Source organism: Telopea speciosissima, chromosome 7 (genome assembly GCF_018873765.1).
Source record: "Telopea speciosissima isolate NSW1024214 ecotype Mountain lineage chromosome 7, Tspe_v1, whole genome shotgun sequence".
NCBI lineage: Eukaryota > Viridiplantae > Streptophyta > Magnoliopsida > Proteales > Proteaceae > Telopea > Telopea speciosissima.
Window position 1 is genome coordinate 34,255,063 of NC_057922.1, and position 19,732 is coordinate 34,274,794.

Consider the following 19,732-nt stretch of genomic DNA (forward strand, 5'->3'; position numbering starts at 1 on the left):
GGGCTCAGTGTGAACTCACACTCGTGGAAATCCTCTTTTTAGATGACTGTGCAGGTGACGGACTACCCGATAACGAGTTCGTGGACGATGCCTTTGAGGACTTCACAGACCCAGAGCCCGAGGAACATGATGGGTTCTGTGTCTGTGATTTATGTGTTTTCTCTTAGGAGGGCTTGATGGGATAGGCTGTACATGTTCATATTCTTCTTGATGTGTGTATAACACTTATACTTATGTAGATAGTCTTTTTTTGGAAGTCTGCAATTATGGGTTTTTCTTTTTGGGGTATAAACTTGTTCATACTTTATAGGTATACCACATGGTCCCTCGTTGGACTTAATGTAAATATTCTTGTTTATACTTATCTTTCTGCTGTTGGAATCTCTTTATTTTTATGTTTGGTAACTGTGTTGCATAGAGGTTCCTGGCTAGGTTAGGTGCGAGACCGCATCAGTTCATGCTACGCTTGGGCTGTCCAAGGCGGGGTGTGATAGTGGATGCAGGGAAGAGCCATGAAAACAGGAGCTAGTGGAAGAACATTTGGTGATGACTTGTAAATAAATGCCATGATTGGTATTGATACTCAACAGTCACGGGCACCGCTCCCTTCCAGACGCTTTCTCTTAGGGTTTTCTTTAGCCGCCGCATACCAGAACCGTAGCTTCTCTTCTCCGGCAAGGTTTAGCACCAGGTTTCTCATCTCAAGATGTAGCTTATCCTCCGCCCCTGTGGCATGAACACGCTCCACTGCAGTGGCGTGACCTCCTCCGCCCTTGTGGCGTGATTTCCTCCCTAGCCTCCTCTTTCCTTTCTCCTCTCAATCACCAGATCCTTGAACTTGCTTCTTTGTTCCTTTTTTTTCTACTTTTTCCTTTCTTCTCTCACTCATCAGATCTCCTCTCTTACTCGCCAGAACTCAGATCTCGCCCTTTCCTCTTCTTTCCTTTCACCTCACTCCTCTGATCTCAGACCCCCTATCCCGGAATTCTCCAACACCAGCTGTGTTCAAGTAGTTTACAGAAGGAGTTGTGGACGGTGGGTGGTGCCGTGTTCCTTTGCCGATTCAACTTCGTTTTGGGTGTTTTTGAGGACTTGGTTTACAATCTCCTCACCATCTGTACCTCCAAGCTCCTAGATCCATCCTCTTTCAAAGGCATCTATGCAACCGAACCTGGTCCCCCTGCTTGTAGCATGGAAGACCTCGCCCAATCCAGCGCTTGGCCCCCCATTTTATTCTCAGATTTGTTTAAGAATCGGTCTGCGTTGTTCATTCTCGGTAGTTCTTCATTTATGGATGGTGGCGGAAGCCCCATAGGCAGAGGGATGTGGCTGATGCTGATGGAGTTTCAGTCCCCGCAGATGTTGGTTGTATCGGCAAAGCTAGTTGTGAGCAAGGCCGAGGTGTTTGGTGCAGAAGGTTTTTCTATGTTATTTGGGTGGTGCCAAGTTTCACCCCCTTCTTTTTCTTTTTTATTTTCTGGTTTTGCAGGTTACGCCGGTTCTGGCGTTGGTGTCGCCATGGAAATGGCAGACTCCATTTCCCCTCTCGCCAGTCAGATCTTGTGGCCCTATCACCGTTCGCCGAAGCTCTTCTCAGCACGACAATGTACCGGCTCGCATGGGCATGATGGCACAGATCTTTTCGGCACTTATGGGGTCTTATCTATTGGCACGAAAGTGCATGCGCTTATCAATTGCTGTGTTGACAGCATTTTAGTTGGGGCAATGGCTTTCGCCCATCCCCTTCTCCGGATGACTTGGTCTTTGGCATGCGAGATCGGGTCGCTTTCCGCTCCGTCGGTCTGAGTTCTGTGTTCCCAAACCTTCTGTTGGTCATGCTACCTATCTTTTTTCAGTATCCTTTTATGTAGTTTGTTTTTCTGTTGGCGTTGGGAGCGCGTGAATGAATAGCCTTGTTATGTACCAAAAAAACAAGAGTAAATAAATGCCATGATATTTGTGACCCTGACCCAATTATTCTTCTGCCGATCGTTTAAACTCTTCAAAGTAATACGAACTGACCCTCCCCAAAACAGTACTCAACAGGTCCTCCAAGTCCAAGGTTATAAAACTTTTTAGGACCATTATACAATTCTAAAATTGTGTTGGATAAAAAGGATTTGAGAAATGGAAATCAAAATTTATTAGTCTCCTCCTTACCCATGATTATTAATTAAGAGCTATTTTCTGAGAAAAATAGATCAGTTACTTTAATTTCTGAGATGCAGCTTGTACACCTTTGTGTTACCTTGAGTGAGGAGCAATATGGAGCTTCCTCAGTGCTAGCCAGAAAGAGAACATGGTAGGAATGATCTGAGTAAGAGGGTATGGTAGAAATAGAATCGTTATCCTCTCCTGTTTCAGCACGGTGCTGTAACACATCGTGTGGTCCTGCAGAGGCCACGTGGCACAGCGAGCCCCACATGGTGCACATGGCCTCTGCAGCCACTGCACAATGCGTTACAGTACCGTGCTGTAATAGAAGAGGATAAAAATTGGGTTGAAATAACTAACAGTGCTCATTAGGATTAAGTCCGAGGCTGACCACCTCTACAATGGCACTGATAAATCCTCAAACACAGTATGTATCAACAGGATGTGTTACTACAGTGGTTGCTCTGGACTCGATAAATGATTAAATGTTGAATTGCATATTTAAACATGCCTGTACTCTATTAAGATTTAAGCAGTGGAATAGGCTATACTAAGTTACAATAATCCTTCATGTTTCAAGGATCTTATGACATGATGCCTTCACCTTTCCCCGACACTGACAGTGGCTCTTTCCCATTATTTCTTCCGGTTTTAAGAGAGGTCAAACATGCAGTATATATTTTGAGCTAACTTGTACAAGAATGATTACAATATGGAGAATAACATCATAGGAAGCAAGTACAAATAACAAAAATGGGCCAACTTTGATGATAAGTTGGGGCTATTGAACCTAACTAATTTTGTATAACAGAATGGAAAATGCAAACTTTGAGTGGGGAGGGGGGAATCTGCTTAGCTCGCTCGGTAATAGAAGTGTTGTGAAGGGCTTTGTCTTATTAAAGGATTGTACATGTGCAAGCGTTCATCTTTGGCATCTCCTCCTCGTTCTTGTCTGTGTTTACAACCAACCAAACAGAAGAATGTCATTCCCATGGGTTGTGGCACTGTGATAAATATCTTCATAACCTTGAAGGGGTACTAAAACCATATATTAGGAGAAAAACATCAGCTTTAGCTTATCTACCAAATTTTACAGTGGTTCAAAACTGTGTTGAGGCAAGTAAACCTATGTTGTATCGTTTATCAGAGATGGTGTTAAGCACCATGACTCTGGATTCACAGTCTAGAAACTGCAGAGACTGCTTAATTAGGCAGCCCCTAAAGTTGCAAACCAGCCATCATTTACTACAGAAAGAACCCTGCCACAATGCTCCCCGTTTTTAAGGAAACCATGAAGGAACAGTTGCCAGACCTTTAGGTGCACAAGGTGTATTTGCAATGTTATTTCATAGAGAGGGGAAGTTGGGAGATGTTTCATGGTAGTTTTGTCCAGTCATCAGAGTTTTTAACTAGTTAAGTACTATGGTTCCTCAAGTGCTGCATCACTTTTGAACATGACAATTGAACCCTAAAGACTCAACCTATAGCATACAGGAAACGCAATATACCTGTCTTCTTCTTGGATATAGAAGGCTGCACTACTACATGCATTGTAATAACTCCACCAGGTTGATCACCAAAGATTATTCTGGACTCGGCCAGTGTCTTGTTGTTCTCCAAGACTTTCCCAGCATATATGAGTTTCACATCATTTACTGACTTAGGAATGACTGTTTTGCCTGGCAATGGAAAGGCTTCATTAGGACACCAGATGCTAAAATAGACATAAAAATGAATTGAAAACATAGCAGAAACCAATTCAGAGGCAATGTGGTAAATACTCAATCAACGAACTACTACACCATGGACAATCTAAAATGGATGGTGGATGCTGATGCCCAGTCAGAACAACCAGGAAGATGTATAATTAGTTATTTTTGGTCATGGTGGATTACATAGTAAGGGAAAGACGTTAATAAATATATAAATGTGTTCAGTTCAAATGACAAGCATCTGTAACTTCATATATTATGCAGAAAGTAATGGGAATAATGCAAGAATCAGTCACACTTGCGTACTTATAAATGCAAGGTAAATCTCAAACACATGGACAATCAAATGGTGAATGGGTAACTTATAGAAAGATTCTTAGTAACAGGAAATTCCATCAAAAACAGACAAAGGCACGATTCCCTTTCATATTTGTAAACAAGGCATATTAAAAATTCACTAATTTTCTGAACGGCTAAACAGGACTGATATCAGGATTAAACAATAGGTAGCATCTGAGATAGACAAAAGTCAACTAAGGGCCAAGCCCAGTGTTGTGGATGCTAGTCCACCTATTAGAGATGCCAGCTCATCAGCGGTTACATAGGAATATTCTGGAGTCCACTTGTATATGGATTGATGTAGATGTGTAACCGTATGTCTCTCTATATATATGTAACTGGACCTTTATTCATTTAAGGTGAAATATGAGAATCACTTGAGCAATCCTCCACACCCAGAACCAGAGAGCTAGCATTTCTCTCAATTGTAACAACTTGCTTTCCCAATGTATGATGAAGACTGTCAATTGTGTTTTCCTGTTTCTTGCCAAGGTTGTTGAAGGAAGATAAATAACTGCACGTTTAAGGATTTGATGCATTCCTAACCTGGTCTTCTTCTCATTTTTAAATGTTGCATCTTATTTTTCAGTCTCTCAGCCCCATGGACAGAGCAAGACATAATTTCTACCTGAAGATAAGCATATAACCCACCATATATGTGAGATACCATGCTCTCCTTATTTTAATGGAAGTCAACTAAAATATGAGATACAGTCTATAAAACCCATCCCTGTAGAAGAAATAGCTGCACCAGTAATGTAAGGGCAATTTTGGTTCAGTGGATGCAAGTAATTAACAATGGGAATGAGGAAATTGTAAAGCCAAATAGTCCATGTGACATACATAGTCTCAGGATATGAGATTCCATGAAAAATTCAGATAGCATTTAATTAAAAGAAAAAAAAAAAAAAAGAAAACACAGGGGAAATATATCTAACCTTGAGGCCACTCGGCCACCAGCCTTTCCTTGAGTGTTGCAATAGTAGTAGATGCAACGTAGTTATTATGACCAATATCCGTGCCATCATATACACGGAATTTAAGTTCTACCCGTTCTTCCTCTCCTGCCATTATTTATTTTCTCCTCAATCAACAAACTTGCAGATACAAGTTGACAACAGAGAACCTCTTTCAACAAAAAGAATCAAGTGTAATTAAGTCCTCTCCTGGCCTACACAAACATCCACAGTAATTCGAATTATAAGTAGAATAGATTTAAAAAATTCGCCAAGAATAAAATTGCAGAAACAGAGAAAAAACTGAAAGGGGGGAAAAGGGAACTTATTCCACACCTTGACATCGAATAATTAGTCAATAAGACAAAGAATCTGCCAAAGAGTGTGACTACGCGCCAAAACATCGAGGTTATTTGAGTTGATAGGAAATGAAGGAAGACGACGAAGTAAGTACTTCATACGAGCCACAATCACTTGTCCCACGACAAGAACAACTGCTACAACAGATTAATCCTACAAAGACGATAAAATAAACTCTTGTTGTTACAGCTTCAATTCATAAAGAAACGATGAAAAAGAAGAGATTCATCCATAGATCTGAATCGAAATTAGGGGGGAAAAAGAAGAAGTAGAAAAGCAATTCTCAATTAGGTTACAATCATCGGATCTGAGAGAATCCTCCTAAGAAAAAGAAAGGACAGGTTGAAGAAAACTAGAGAGAAGAGGAAAGAAGAAATAAGGAAAACAAGATAGAAAGAAAGAGACAAAAGAATCTCAGAAAATCTGACGAAGATAATCATGAAACTAATCTTATAAGTACCTGATCAGGACGCCATTAATGCAAGATTCGAGTTCAATTCAATAGTCGAGAGAGAGAGAGAGAGAGTCGATTCAATGCTTTTGAGTGTCGGTGTTTTAAGGATGAGAAGTATACTCGAGCATTTTTTTTAGGATTTGAAAATTGAAACGGATAATATAAGGAACGAATAGACATTATATACTGCAGACCGGGTTCGGGTCAGGTTTTACCCGGTTTAGAATACATATATATTTACGAATCAAAACTAAATTAAAAACAAATAATTTGGGAAAAAGAATCCTACCTGGTTGCATGTGTGCGACCTCTATGCCCAGATAGAAGACCGTGCGAAATGATTGCAATGCCCCCAGGGATTTCTGCCTTTTCATGGGGGTGTGGCGGACATTTCGCATAATCTTGTGTCTGGGCCTAGTGGCCGCGAACCGCACCACGATATTATAATGAAGTCGACCGTATGATTCACTTCTTCAACTCATACGGGTTTTGGGAATATCATATACTAACATCGAACTATAGAAGAAATGAAAGCAGAACTGATAGTCAAAGAGGAAGTGAAAGCTAAAATAGGGAGCAAGAACGCTACTTGGGTTTATGTGGTGGGTTGCTCCTATGCCCAGACACAGGGGCAAGCGAAAAATGACCGTCGTGCCTCTACGGAAAGGTGGAATATCTCGTGGCGTGGCGTCATTTCGCTCACTCCTATGTCTGGACACAGTGTACCGCATGCGCTCAAGTAGTATTCTTTTTTCCACTGAAATTTTTAGAACTCGTATTTAGTCTTGGGCAAGAGAATGCTACCAAGTTGCAGGTCCGTTACGCCAATGTTTGAAGAGGTGGGATTTCTACCTTTCCATAGAGGTGGGGCGGTCATTTCGCACATCCTATGTCAAGCTGCATGCGACCAAGTAGCATTATAGAGTTTAGCATGATTTAACTCCGATTTAAACAAATTAAACTGACAAATTGTATCCTAAATCAAATGAAATGAAATTTTAATTTTCAAAACTTAATAAAATTGAACCAATTTTTTATTTATTTAATCGACCGGTTTCGATTTTGATTCTAAATTTTTTGTTTTTGGATAGAAATTTTGGTTCTAAATTGACACCATTGGTGGTAATCTGGATTTGATTCTGGACCTGCGGTTGGTGGGCAAATGCATCAGAAGGAAAATGACAGTGCAACGCGCGGTAAGATGACAACAAGCATACGTGCTCTGGGCCCACGCATTCAGTTGCTGACCTGGTTGCAGGCCCCACTCACAGCGAGCTCCTCTACGGCGTGCTGGAAGATGTGCGACGTGACCGAGGTGCTGTTTGGATGGTGAGATGGATGCGCACCACTGAGCTGGATATGTCGTCATCCGAACAATACTTTGGCCACGTGTCAAACTGTGGGGTTCGCCGGACATCTATCCAGTACGAGCGCGTTGGGAAGCGTTGCCATGCATATATAATAGGGAATGCCCCTCTGAACGGGTGTGTTTCGTGTACAGACGCTAAGCCACGTGGAATGGGGTCCACTTGGGTCGGGTTTAGTGTAGATTTCTCTGCGGTTCAAACATCGGAAATAGTCCTAGCCCTGGTGGGTCCCGTTTCTTCGTTGATAGCGGTCAGATAAAATAGTTTAAAAAATCAAGGTCAGAGTCAGACGGCAAAACTGACAATGTCTTCGGTTCTTAAAGTTGAATTTGAATAGCTCATATGCCAAATACAAAAAACCAAGGTTGGAGGAATCGATAAAATGCTATTTTAAAAAACAAAAAATAAAAAAAAAGGACCCATGAAAAGGAGGAAATTCCGGAAGTGCGGCGATCATTTTACACTCTCCTGTGTCTCGGCGTAGGGATAATAAGATAGTCCATTGCATGTACCCGGGTAGAGTTCTATATCTCAAAACTTAATAATGAACCGAATTTTTTTTTTGGGTAAGCAATAATGGACTGAATCAATCTTCAACTTTTGTCACTAAATCTCTCATTTATGCTGTGTTTGATATGTATTATCAAAATAGACTGAATGCAGTATGAAACAAGAAAATAGAGAAGACTCCGATTTAAGAATACACACCAAACACAATTTTAAATAAAGGGAGAAAGTTCTCTATCCGACACTCCCTTGAGTCGATCTCTTTGTTCCCTATTTGAAAAGACATCTCAGTCTTTTTTTTTGAGGAGAAGAGAGATAGATACATGGAAGTGCTGGCGTAGGCCACACTCCCGGACAGAAAACTACTTCTTTAGAATAATTAAAAATCAATGAAAATTACTTTTTTTTTAGCAAAATCTCAAGTTTGTTGAATATAAAAGTCAAAACACACTGAAAGATTTTATGAAATGTTTGTTTCTTTTCTGGGAATCAATTCCTAGGGTTTTAATCAATTCTATTTTAATCCAGCCGAATGAAATAGTCAAGAATCTCGTATTTGAACTTAGATTAAAAAAAAAAGGATTGAGTTTTCTTTCGTCCATGTTGAAGAAAGAATCCCCTCACTACTGCCATTGACCCCATCTGATTGGATTAGGGAGGAAGGTTTTTGATCTTGTACAATAGGGTTGGACCATTTTCTAAGTATTGGTATTGGATCAGTTGATACATATCAATATCATCAGAGCCTGTTATCAATACAAAACCGGTATGGATAAGCCAATATGATCAAAAGGTGGATTTTTTAAAGGGATTGAGTACTCTGTACAGGAGCATAGCGTATGCAAAGTTCCCCAAGTCTATCTCTTTCCTCCCACAACAAAAGTAGATATGTCATTTCATAGGGGAGGAGAGAGATAGACACTAAGGAGATACTAGCGTACATTACACCCCCGGATAGAAACCATTAGTAATTTTTTTAAATAAAAAAATAAATTTTTTTTTTATCAAAACACCAGTGGTGAGGGGATTCTTCCTTCTCCGCGGTTGAAAGAAAGGCAAACCCAATCTAAGGAACTAAACAATTAAGTCGTAACTCGTACGATAAAGCAACCCATGAATCAACCTCTAAACTGATAAGAACAGACACTACACTTGATCTATGCCTGAGCAGCATGATTGCATGAAGCCAGAGGAAACTCTGGTATGGAAGCCCGCAGTGATAACGACATGCAAATCTTTCATCCGACTTAGATATAGGGGTGAAAGACTAATTGAAACATGTGTCTTGGTTATAAAATCCTACAACAACAAAGGCTGAGTTGGGCCAATTTTGATTACAAAATCAATCTTCCTTCTGTGAGTAGCAAAATTATGAAGGATTTAAACCCCATGTTTTTTTCCACTTACATAAATGCCTGAACCAGTAAGCCTAATATTTTCTTAATACAGTCATGCTCAGCCTGATCCCAATTCATGCCAATCGAAATTGATCGATCCAGGAAGGGTTTCTAGGGTTCAGGCCGATTCCGGCTAAATCAGAATTGGAATCAGCTGAGGCCGATCCCGCTACCGATTCCACTTACTTGAAACTTGCTGTGGATATTTCATATATGTATTTGGCAAATATGGTACAGGTTTTAAGTAGAATCAATTGCCAGAGAACATCAAGTACAAATTGTTTCTTTGAAGTTCTTATTTCTAAGTTTAATGATGGAGTACCGGGATGTTTCCTTTGGCTTCCATAAGTGACCAGCACCCTCTTTCTGAATCAAATGCCCACACTGCAAAAACAGAAAGGAGAACTGAGATAAATTGTATTCAAAGAAAGGAACAAGAATAGCAACTAATGTGCCTAACCAATACAAGGGTCAACATGACCTGCTTTCTCCCCCATACCCCCCTGAGTTGTTATCGTCTACGGTTCCCTGACCGGTGCGGTTCCCTAGTTCCTCTCACAAGAGGGGGGTGGGACCCACCCGAAGCACCTGACCGAATAGTCTACCCAGGTGGGGTCCACCGTCCTCTTGTGAGAGGAACTAGGGAACCGCACCGGTCAGAGAACTGTACACCAAAAAAATTCCCCCCCAAACACCCCAAAAAAAGAGGGAAAAAAAGATGGAGAAAGGGAGGAAAAGCACCTGAAATTCTTTCACTCGCCGGGTCAGCTTACCCCTCTTGCAACACCTCCTCCCGTGGCCTCCCTATCTCCCCCCTCCCCGCCTCTGCATCTCCCTTCTTGTACTCCCCCCCCCCCCCCCCCAAAACTCCACACCCACTCCACTCTGCAACTTCCCCCTTCCCCAACCCTCCCCTGAAACATATTGCTGCTCCAGACCTGCTTGGATAGCAATGCAAAAAATGTCTCTGAAACCAGATTTTCTTGCTGCAATTTTAGATATTTCTTGGATAAACCAAATTTCATCAGAGTTTTGCAAAGCATTGAGAAATACATCCATTAATCAGGCTTTTCTGGGAGATTTCTGTAATGCATTACACTTGCCAGTATCCGAGAAAATTGGCCTTGGTCTTGGTTTGACAGTTTCAAAAAATTGGATTATTTAGTCTGGAGATAGATGTATGGAGCACTTTAATCTCTACACTTTTACAATTCTTCTGCATTTGTGCATCTGTTCTGCTTTTCATTACATTGGATATACTTTTTCCTATTTCACAGGTCAAAATTTCTACATGTCCAAGATTGAGAAATTGTGTGAGCATCACACATCTATTGATTCTCATGGACAAATTCAGTATATTTTCACATTCCTGCATCGGTCAGAGGGCCTTGCCAAGCATGTGGGTTCCTTTTATGCGAATGCTATACTTGTTGCAATTGGAAGACATGTTGGGGATGGTGGGAGAACGGGGGGTTGAAGGGGTGGGTGTTACACAGAGGTGTGGAGACAGAAGACGGGGGTGACAGGTTCAGGCATGGTGGCAGCAGAGCTGACAGGGCAGGCGGGAGGGTGGCTGCAGGAGGACAGTGGCGGGGGAGACGCAGGTTGCGGAGTGTGTAGTGAAGCAGCAGTGGATCGTGGGTGATGCAGTCGCACTAGATTGAACAACTAAGATGCTTCCTGCCCATCCAATAGTCAATATAATCATGTTCCCTCTTTATGCCACTGTACATAATATGTTTTCTTTCTGCAGGCAAGTTCCCTCCCTCTCAACCCCCCCCCCCCCCCCCCAACTCAAGTTTAAAGTTGGTGATCAAATGCAAGTTGTTGTTGACAATTATGTAAATGGCCAGACAATGACAATAGGAGTACTCCTTGTTACATAGAGTTAATGTGACCCAGAAAACCCACAAAGAGGAAAAATGAGGTGAAAGTGAACTAGCATGTTTACCTGCACATCTTCCAACAATCCATGTCCACATTCACCACCAACCACCACCATTTTGTTCCCAATGACAGCTGCTGCATGCTACTTGATGGCACAAATTTAAGTTTGGATGCCATCAGAACAATTATACCCAAGCTTGTTGAAGTAAACAGTAAGGTATGAATCACAAAAATTAAGAATAAAGAACATTAATCGGATTAAAGCGAGGTGTGGGCTTGTCAGCAGCTGTTGACAATACCATCTAGTTATCAGAATTCCCAGATGTACTACTGTTAATTTCAAGCTCAGCAGATGAAGATTGGGAGTTGATTTCATCAGAATGACTGCTTGGAGGGTACAATGTTTTCTCCCTGTAAGAGACCAAAATTCAATGTGCGTACTTATTAATAAGTACCATCCATCCATAAATAGGTTATAAGGATTACATTGGAATGGTTGAATCCTTTAGCATGTCTTATAGGACAGGACTTCTAGTCCCCTGAGCAGAATCGGAAAGCTGAACTTTCAATCTGGGGAAAGACATTAATAATCAAAGAGAAAAGGTTAAAACACTAGTAGCTTTTTAATTTCATAAGAAATAAAATACAAAAATTAAATGGAATTGAGAAGCACTACAAAATGAAGATTAACAAAAGCAACCCTATAGGCAGTCCATTGAGCATTAAAAATTTTCTAAGAACAAGTAAATCGTGTAAATGGAATATATAACAGATAAGAAACTAAAAATAGAATAAAACAAAAAAAAAAAAAAAAAATGGCAAGAATAGAGCAGTAATCAAGATAAAACAGGTGGAAAGCAAAAATAATCATTCAGCAGCAAAAGGGTTGCAGTAATTGAAGTGAATAAATGAAATGAATCACCAGCTTCCAACCTTCACCAAGTAGAAACCGATCTCAAGCAGAAGCCCTGTTTTATTGGTTAATAATGTCAATCTACTCACTCCCCTCATATTCCCCTTCTTTCATATACTCTAATATCTGCTTAATTACTCTAAAAAGTTTACCTAGTTGTTATCTCATTCTTCACTCATACTCTCTTCAACAATCAGGATTGCCCAAGGACAATCCCTAGCATATGGCAGAAATCTTGTGGAACACAAGCCCAAGACTAACCTATCCACCTATGATGCAGAACAGCACTAGTCTTCCATCAACACTGACAATGCCTCTGAATTTAATCTTTACAACCAAAACAGAACCAACCATATGAGAGGACCTGTAAAATTAATTGATGCAACACCTTCGAGAGAGATAACCTTTGGGAGACAGAAATAGGTGAGACATAAAGGAATGAATATGACACTTCTCAAACAAAATACACAGTCCTAACTGCTACAGTTGCTGTAAGTCATTGGGCACAACTAGATTAATCCAATATAGAAGAGTGATAGAAATACCAACATCGAATATGGCTGCAAACAATATTTGGCATAATAGCTAGTACCAGAAAAAGTTAGCATGCACACAGGGCACAACAAAAAGGGGTACCTCTCAAATGAGAATCATAAGTTAGTTGATGAATTTGCACTTTCAATGTTGGAGAATATGCATGGTTGAGTCTTCAAGGCATGTTAAAAAGTCGTTTTCCTTAAGACGTAATTCGTCCCTACTATCAAGATGCAAATAGGTTATAGATGAATCGTCTCCCAAGATGACAATGAAGCCCAACTACTTGTTGATAATCTTGACTACGGATTGTACTTACGAATTCAAGAACAAAACCAAAAAGCTTTTGAGAAAATCAGAAATGTTAGTAACAAAAAAACTGTTTCCTGCAAAAAACAGAGTTTCTGCAAGATCAACTAAGAGAAAATCGAAGAGAAAGAGAGAAATGTTTGTGGGTATATCTTCTGGTTTGAGACAATCTAGGGTATTTATAAAATAGTTGGCCCTTGTTTACAATAGTTGGATCCGTTCACGTTTGAATCTAGACCGTTAGATCGTAACTGTACGATCTAATCTGTCTAAAATACAACGGTAATAAACTGTCAACCAACTGTTGTAACCGTTTACAAGAATCACTTCTAGATTAAAATTAGACCATCATATCAAAATTAACAGCCCTGATTTGATCTTTCTCGAAGCGATACAAGCGTGCAAAGTGTTAAGTGCTAAGTGCGTGCGTCACTAAACACCTCTACACCCACTGCCCACACGCACACGCTCAGACGGTTGTTCTCACACATACATCATAGTGAGCCTTTTTTGTTTTAATTCAAAAGACATAAAACACTTTATTAAACTTTCCTCACCTGCCCGAAGTGGGACTATTCTCAAAACATATTATTTTGAAAATATTACAATAATCCTCCACCATTTTCAATATAATAAAAACCATGATCTTTGACAATCCAGGAAGCCTTATGCATAAATGGAAGTTGTCTCTCAACTTGAACTTCCACTTAGTGAGAACAAATCAAAGCTAATCAAGATCACATAATAGATCAAACTTTGAACTAGCAATCCTATATTGACTAGCCAGACATATTTCATACATATGACTTCTTCTCAAAAACATTCTACAAAGCCGACACATTAATGGCCATGTGTCTATATCCCAGTATCATGAATGCTTTTAGAGTTAAGCCCTAAACTCAAAAGAAACGACCCCACTTCTCACTCACTTAGGTAGAGATGCCTTGTAAAATAACATCTCAACTAAATCTGTTATAAGTCTATTAAGAATATATAAATCATCCTTCACCATTAATCATTATGGTTCCAAGAACTTCTCATGGGATGGAGTATAAATGCTTTTAATTAGTGCTTGCAGATCACATCATATGCAGTACTTTACTCATTGAACTCAAATTTCATATTTCAAGTATTAAGTTGAGGTTCCTTCATTGGTGATCAACAGAAGTGGGCTTGAGACCCATCCCGCTCGATGTTTTATTCACCATGTCCTTTGCAAGGCCTTTAATTAATAGATCAACCAAATTTTGCCTCGATCTTACAAAATCAATGGTGATTATCCCATTACTTATCAATTGTCTCACATAGCTATGTTTGAAACCAACGTGTCTAGACTTTCAATTATAAATATGATTGTAAGCTCCAGACAGTGTAGCTTCACTATCATAGTGTAGAGAAATTGATGATATAGGCTTAGGCTATATAGAAATTTCTAGCTATAAATTCCTTAGCCGTTCAGCTTCCTTACTTCTGAAAACTAACAACACAAATTCTGCTGCCATAGTAGAGTCAACAATACATGTTTGTTTCTTAGAACCCCAAAATATTGTACCTCCACCAAGAGTGAATATCCAACCACTTGTGGATGAATGGTCTTCGCTCTCTATTATCCAACTAGCATCAGTGTATCCTTCTAGAACCACTAGATATCCATTATAACAAATACCATAATCAATTACTTTTTTAAGATATTTCAATACCTTACAAACAACTTTCCAATGTAAGCTACTAGGATTATTAGTATATCTATTAAGCTTTCCAAAAGCAAAAGCAATATCAGGTCGAGTACAAGTTATGGCATACATCAAAAACCAATTACACTGGCATAATCCAACTGTGATACAGTTGTACCATCATTTGCTACTAAATTAATGTTAGAATCAAATGGTGTACTCATAGAAGCACATTCAAAATGATAAATTTCTTGAGTACTTTCTCTATGTAATGTGATTGAGTTAGCATAACACCATCATAAGTTTTAATTATTCTCATGCCCAAAATGACATCAACAGCACCCATATCCTTCATATCAAAATTTGACAAAATATATTTGTTAGTACTTTCTATTTGTTCTAAATTAGTGCCAAACATAAGCATGTCATCAACATATAAACAAATAATAACACCTTTTTCATTAGAAAATTTGCTATATTCACATTTATCAGACTCACGTATTTTATCTCAACCATTTGTTGTAATATTTTCAAAATAATGTGTTTTGAGAATAGTCCCACATTAGGCAGGTGAGGAAAGTTTGTTGGGTATATTTAATAAAGTGCTTTATGTCTTTTGAATTAAGACAAAAAGGCTCACTATAATGTATGTGCGAGGATAATCGTACAAGACACACACACTTAGCACTTTGCACGTTTGTATCGTTTAGAGCAAGATCAGATTAGGGCAGTTAATTTTGATATGATGGTCTAATTTTAAGCTAGAAGTGATTGTTGTAAACAGTTACAACAATTGGTTGATAGTTTATTATTGTTGTGTATTTTAGACGGATTAGATCGTACTGTTACAATCTAACGGTCTAGATTCAAACGTGAACGGATCCAACTATTGTAAACAAGGGCCAACTATTTTATAAATAACCTAGATTGTCTCAAACCAGAAGATATACCCACAGACGTTTCTCTCTTTCTCTTCGATTTTCTCTTAGTTGATCTTGCAGAAACTCTGTTTTCTATAGGAAACAGATTTTCTGTTACTAACATTTTTGCTTTTCTCAAAAGCTTTTTGGTGTTATTCTTGATTCCGTAAGTGCAATCCATAGTCACTATTATCAACAAGTAGTTGGGCTTCATTGTAACCTGGGAGACGATTCGTCTATAACCTATTTGCATCTTGATAGTAGGGACGAATTACGTCTTAAGGAAAGCAACTTTTTAACTTGCCTTGAAGACTCAACCATTTTCTCCAACATTCAATCCCTCTAAACTCAACTCCAACTAAGTGGGGTTGGTTACAAGAATTTTCTTTTGCCACTCAACTCTATTTTAGGTCATATATAACAATTAACCCAAAGCCGTCTATGGCTTCTTTCACTAATTCTTCCCATCTCATTTTTGGTTTATCCTTCTTCTTTAGGTTACTCTAATCTATACCATATCACTAATCTTTACTAAATGCATTTAGTGACCTTTGATGTACATGCCCAAACAACCTCCATTGACTTATCACATAAAGGACCCACTCCTAAATTACCTTGAATGTATTCTCTTTTTTTTTCCCCCTTCCTAATAAGTCTGAATGCAATCATTTCTTATCCATCTTTTCTGGTTTGGTGACTCCCATCCCAAATCCATTAAATGAACATGTAAACGGTGTAATTAGGAATACTAGGAATTATAGCCATTAACAACAATTTCCCTTGTTAGATTAGAGTGCACAAACACAAGAAAAAAAACAAGCAAACAATCACACACAAACACAATGAATTTACCGTGATTCGGCACAAATGCCTACATCCACCTGAAGGAACCAATGAATTTTCTACTAACTGAAAAATACTTCACCTCTCTAGGGTTTTCCCAACAATGATAATAAGTAGGCATCATATAAACCCTATCTCCCGTACAATTACAATTTTACCCTTATACATGTAATGGTTCCAAAATCGACCTACTTAAACATATAAAAGCCCAATAACCTTGCAGATACAAGAAACAAACCTAACAAATCTGCACCTTGACTTGGATTTTGCAAACCACCCTTAAGAAGAACGATGTTGATTTTGCCAGGTCCCCTATTATCTTTGCCAATTTGCCACACACCCAAATAGGCATAAGCCCACACCCCACGCTCGGGGTACCCCACACAATTCAATGTCTCACAATGTGATGTGACTCCACCTCTCCTACTGCTGCAACTCGCTACGAGAGATCATTTCCACTCACAAGATCCTAAACAAAAGAGACCTGCTTCTTCCCAGATCTACCTTTGTTCATAGCTTGAACTATTTGCAGTCTTTCTCGTCCACTTATACCTCTTGCTTGAGTTTTAATGATAGCTCTACTTGTTTCAACACTCCCTATAAGTTAATACAAATTCCCAATCATTTGTTTCTGCATCACAATCATGGCTTCTCTAAAACCTTGAGAACTCCACCTTTGAATGAGCATCTGTAACCTCTTAAATTCACTGTTTTTAGTGAAATCAGATTTTGCTTTTGATATAGCACATGTCTAACCCAAGTCAAAGTTTACATAATCCCATCAAACATGCAAAAATCCGTATAGTCCCAATCTCAACAATCTTGCTTTTAGCATTATCTGCCATTCTGACTGTACCAATATCATATGCATGATATGTAACAAACTAATCTGTAAATGAACACATATGAAATGAACAACTCGAATCTAAAATCTAATCTGAAGTTTCCATACCTAATGAAATAAGGAGATAGACATCTCCATCACTCTAGGACCCTTCCACGATTACAACATTGGATGATTTATCTCCGTTCTCTATTTTGTCCTCCTCCTTTGTATCCTCTTTACGCTTCGGACAATTCTTTTTATGTGACCTTTCCTATCACAACAATAAGTTATTTCATGACCTTTCGACTTGAACCGGCCCTTATTTTTGTCATACTCCTCCCGTCTCTCATTTGACCCTCTTCTGACATCCCCTTACCATTATATTTTCGTGGTGTTTCATTCATCAGCATAGGAACAATAACTTCATCAAGTTTGAGAATATCCTTACTGAACAAAGGTATAGTTACAATGTCGTCAAATGAAGGAGGTAGCAATGCAGCAAGGAATCTCGGTTGGGCCATGGCAGGGCTGTATCTTCCCAAAATTTTGGGTTTATTCAAACCCATATTGAGTAGCACTATGCTAGCCCATTCTGCCACATCATCCAGCTACATTAAAATGGATTTACTTCCAGAATTAAAGTAGGAGATCGACCAGTTATTTAATGAGATATTTTCTTTCCTATTTCTTATTATTTATTTCTAGCACATTATGAGGCGATTGAAACAGATATCGATCAGCTGATCAACTGAGCCCCACGGCGAGCTAGTGAATGGAAATTGAAGACTCAATTGCCAATACGTGGAGGACTCCTACAATCCTTATAATTAGTTTTATTAGTTAGGTTTCTATTGGGATTTATGTCTGTTTTATTAGTAAACTTATATGTAATCTAAAGTTAGAAGGTTAGTTGGGATTTAATTTTCTAGATAGAGTCGGACTTTTATTGGATTTTCTTTAAATGTAATTGTAATTGCCATTAGCTAGGAACGACTGAGATAATGAATATTTGAAGTTTTCTTTATGAATATGTGTGATTCAGTTGAGAGGTCAGATGCCTTGAGAGGGAGAGATACATATGGGTGAGAGGACCAAGAGAGCGTGAGAAGCTCAATCTAAATCTATCCTTCTACTTTTCTTTATTAATAGATCTACTCTTGAGAAATCTATGTCCTGAATCTACTGCAATCTGAGATCCATTCGAAGATCTAATTGGATGGTTGCTATCCTTGTCCAATTGCTGAGAAGTGCTACTGTTGATATCTTAGTGATCCTGCTGTGGAATTAGTTCTTAGCTTGGGACTGATTCTACATTAGGTAGCAAAGCCAACATGAGAAGTGTCATGTACTCCTCTTTGATCTTAACTTCTAGAGCAAACAACTCCATTATTTCTTAAAAAACAACCGATTTGTCAGTGACTTACACTTGTACCTGCTCTCTAGTCCAAACTTCCTCTGGATTTGCCAACTCAATGATCTCGTAAAAAGTGTTATCCACAAGATACAACTAGATTGTGGTGTTCACTAGATTCCTCAACTCTAGCCACTCATCTTAAGTCATCTTGTTTGGCTTGCCTGATTTCTTCCTGAGAACCATGACCATCCCCTTCCGCATAAGAATATTCTTCATCCGTTGTTGCCGCAGGGTAAAGTCATTATAGCAATTGAAAGGTTTTTTGGAGAAACTTGAACCCTTCATCGCCATCAAATTTACTTGATCTTTGCCATTTATGCCTGCCATCAACTTCAATGAACTTAATCAACCTTGATCACCATTGATCTTACACGATAATGCACAATCTACACCAAAGAAGAGAAATTTTATCGATCCACACCATTCACTAAATCTGCAGCATTGGAAGAAACCTTGGAACAACAAAACTCCACACATGCACAAGGTCCACACCTACGTTTTCACTTCTTTTTTTCTACTGTGGATTCCTTTTTCCTCTTCACATGAACAAACCCCCTTTTCCTTCCTAGGACTGTGAACCCATTTTTTATTTTCATATACCGTGGTTTTAACCCACCTTTTTCCTGCGACACTCACATTCACTTTTTCTTTTCTTTGAAATGATGATTTCGTCGAAGTGAACTCCAAGTCCTTAAATGCCTCTAGTAGAGGCTTCGAGAAAGATTGAAATACTTCTTTCTTCCCTTCTAGTAGAACGTGTGATAGACCTTCTTCATTAAACCACACATTACCTCTTCTCTTTCCTATTTTTCTTTTTCACTCCGCCCTTTCTCTTCTCTGCGATACTCCTTCTAAAAACGATTGCACCACCTGTAACGCTCCAAAACCCACCCTAGGAGTATGGGTCATCATGATAACCAAGATCGAAATACGAGTTATGATCGCGAACAATGATAAACCACCAATTATCTCAGAAGATCATCTCACATCATCAAGTCTTAGAATAAATACAACGAAAGTCTTAATTAATAATAAATCTCATTAGGATTTGAAAATCTATGGTTCAGTATGCTGGTGGCACCACAAAGTAAAGATAAACGTAACTACTAAGTCTCTATTACAACCCTTGAAAATTCAAAGCTAAAAATTAGTATCATCTTAAAACTC

General features: G+C 39.0%; 1 protein-coding gene across 2 annotated transcripts; it reads right to left on the minus strand.

The window, feature by feature from the left end:
* Positions 1 to 2,632: 2,632 nt before the first annotated feature.
* Positions 2,633 to 6,080, minus strand: LOC122666800 (membrane-anchored ubiquitin-fold protein 3-like). Of its 2 annotated transcripts, XM_043862871.1 has the most exons (6): positions 5,982 to 6,074; positions 5,818 to 5,828; positions 5,498 to 5,674; positions 5,144 to 5,376; positions 3,663 to 3,833; positions 2,633 to 3,106 (listed from the first exon to the last, which is right to left on the minus strand). In XM_043862871.1, exons 4-6 carry the CDS (start codon positions 5,274 to 5,276, stop codon positions 3,051 to 3,053), a joined length of 360 nt encoding a protein of 119 aa, XP_043718806.1. In that variant the 5' UTR covers positions 5,277 to 5,376; positions 5,498 to 5,674; positions 5,818 to 5,828; positions 5,982 to 6,074; the 3' UTR covers positions 2,633 to 3,050. The 2 variants fall into 2 exon arrangements, with proteins under 2 accessions (XP_043718806.1, XP_043718807.1); XM_043862872.1 differs by lacking the exon at positions 5,818 to 5,828 and having other exon boundaries at positions 5,982 to 6,080.
* Between the last annotated feature and the right edge of the window lie 13,652 nt (positions 6,081 to 19,732).

What these genes read in the sequence shown, in the direction of transcription:
- LOC122666800 (XM_043862872.1), bottom strand. Translation starts at nt 5,276, where the DNA reads ATGGCAGGAGAGGAAGAACGGGTAGAACTTAAATTCCGTGTATATGAT. An exon ending in GGTGGCCGAGTGGCCTCAAG is followed by an intron (nt 3,834 to 5,143) that starts GTTAGATATATT and finishes TTCCATTGCCAG; the next exon opens with GCAAAACAGTCATTCCTAAG. An exon ending in TATATCCAAGAAGAAGACAG is followed by an intron (nt 3,107 to 3,662) that starts GTATATTGCGTT and finishes TTGTAAACACAG; the next exon opens with ACAAGAACGAGGAGGAGATG.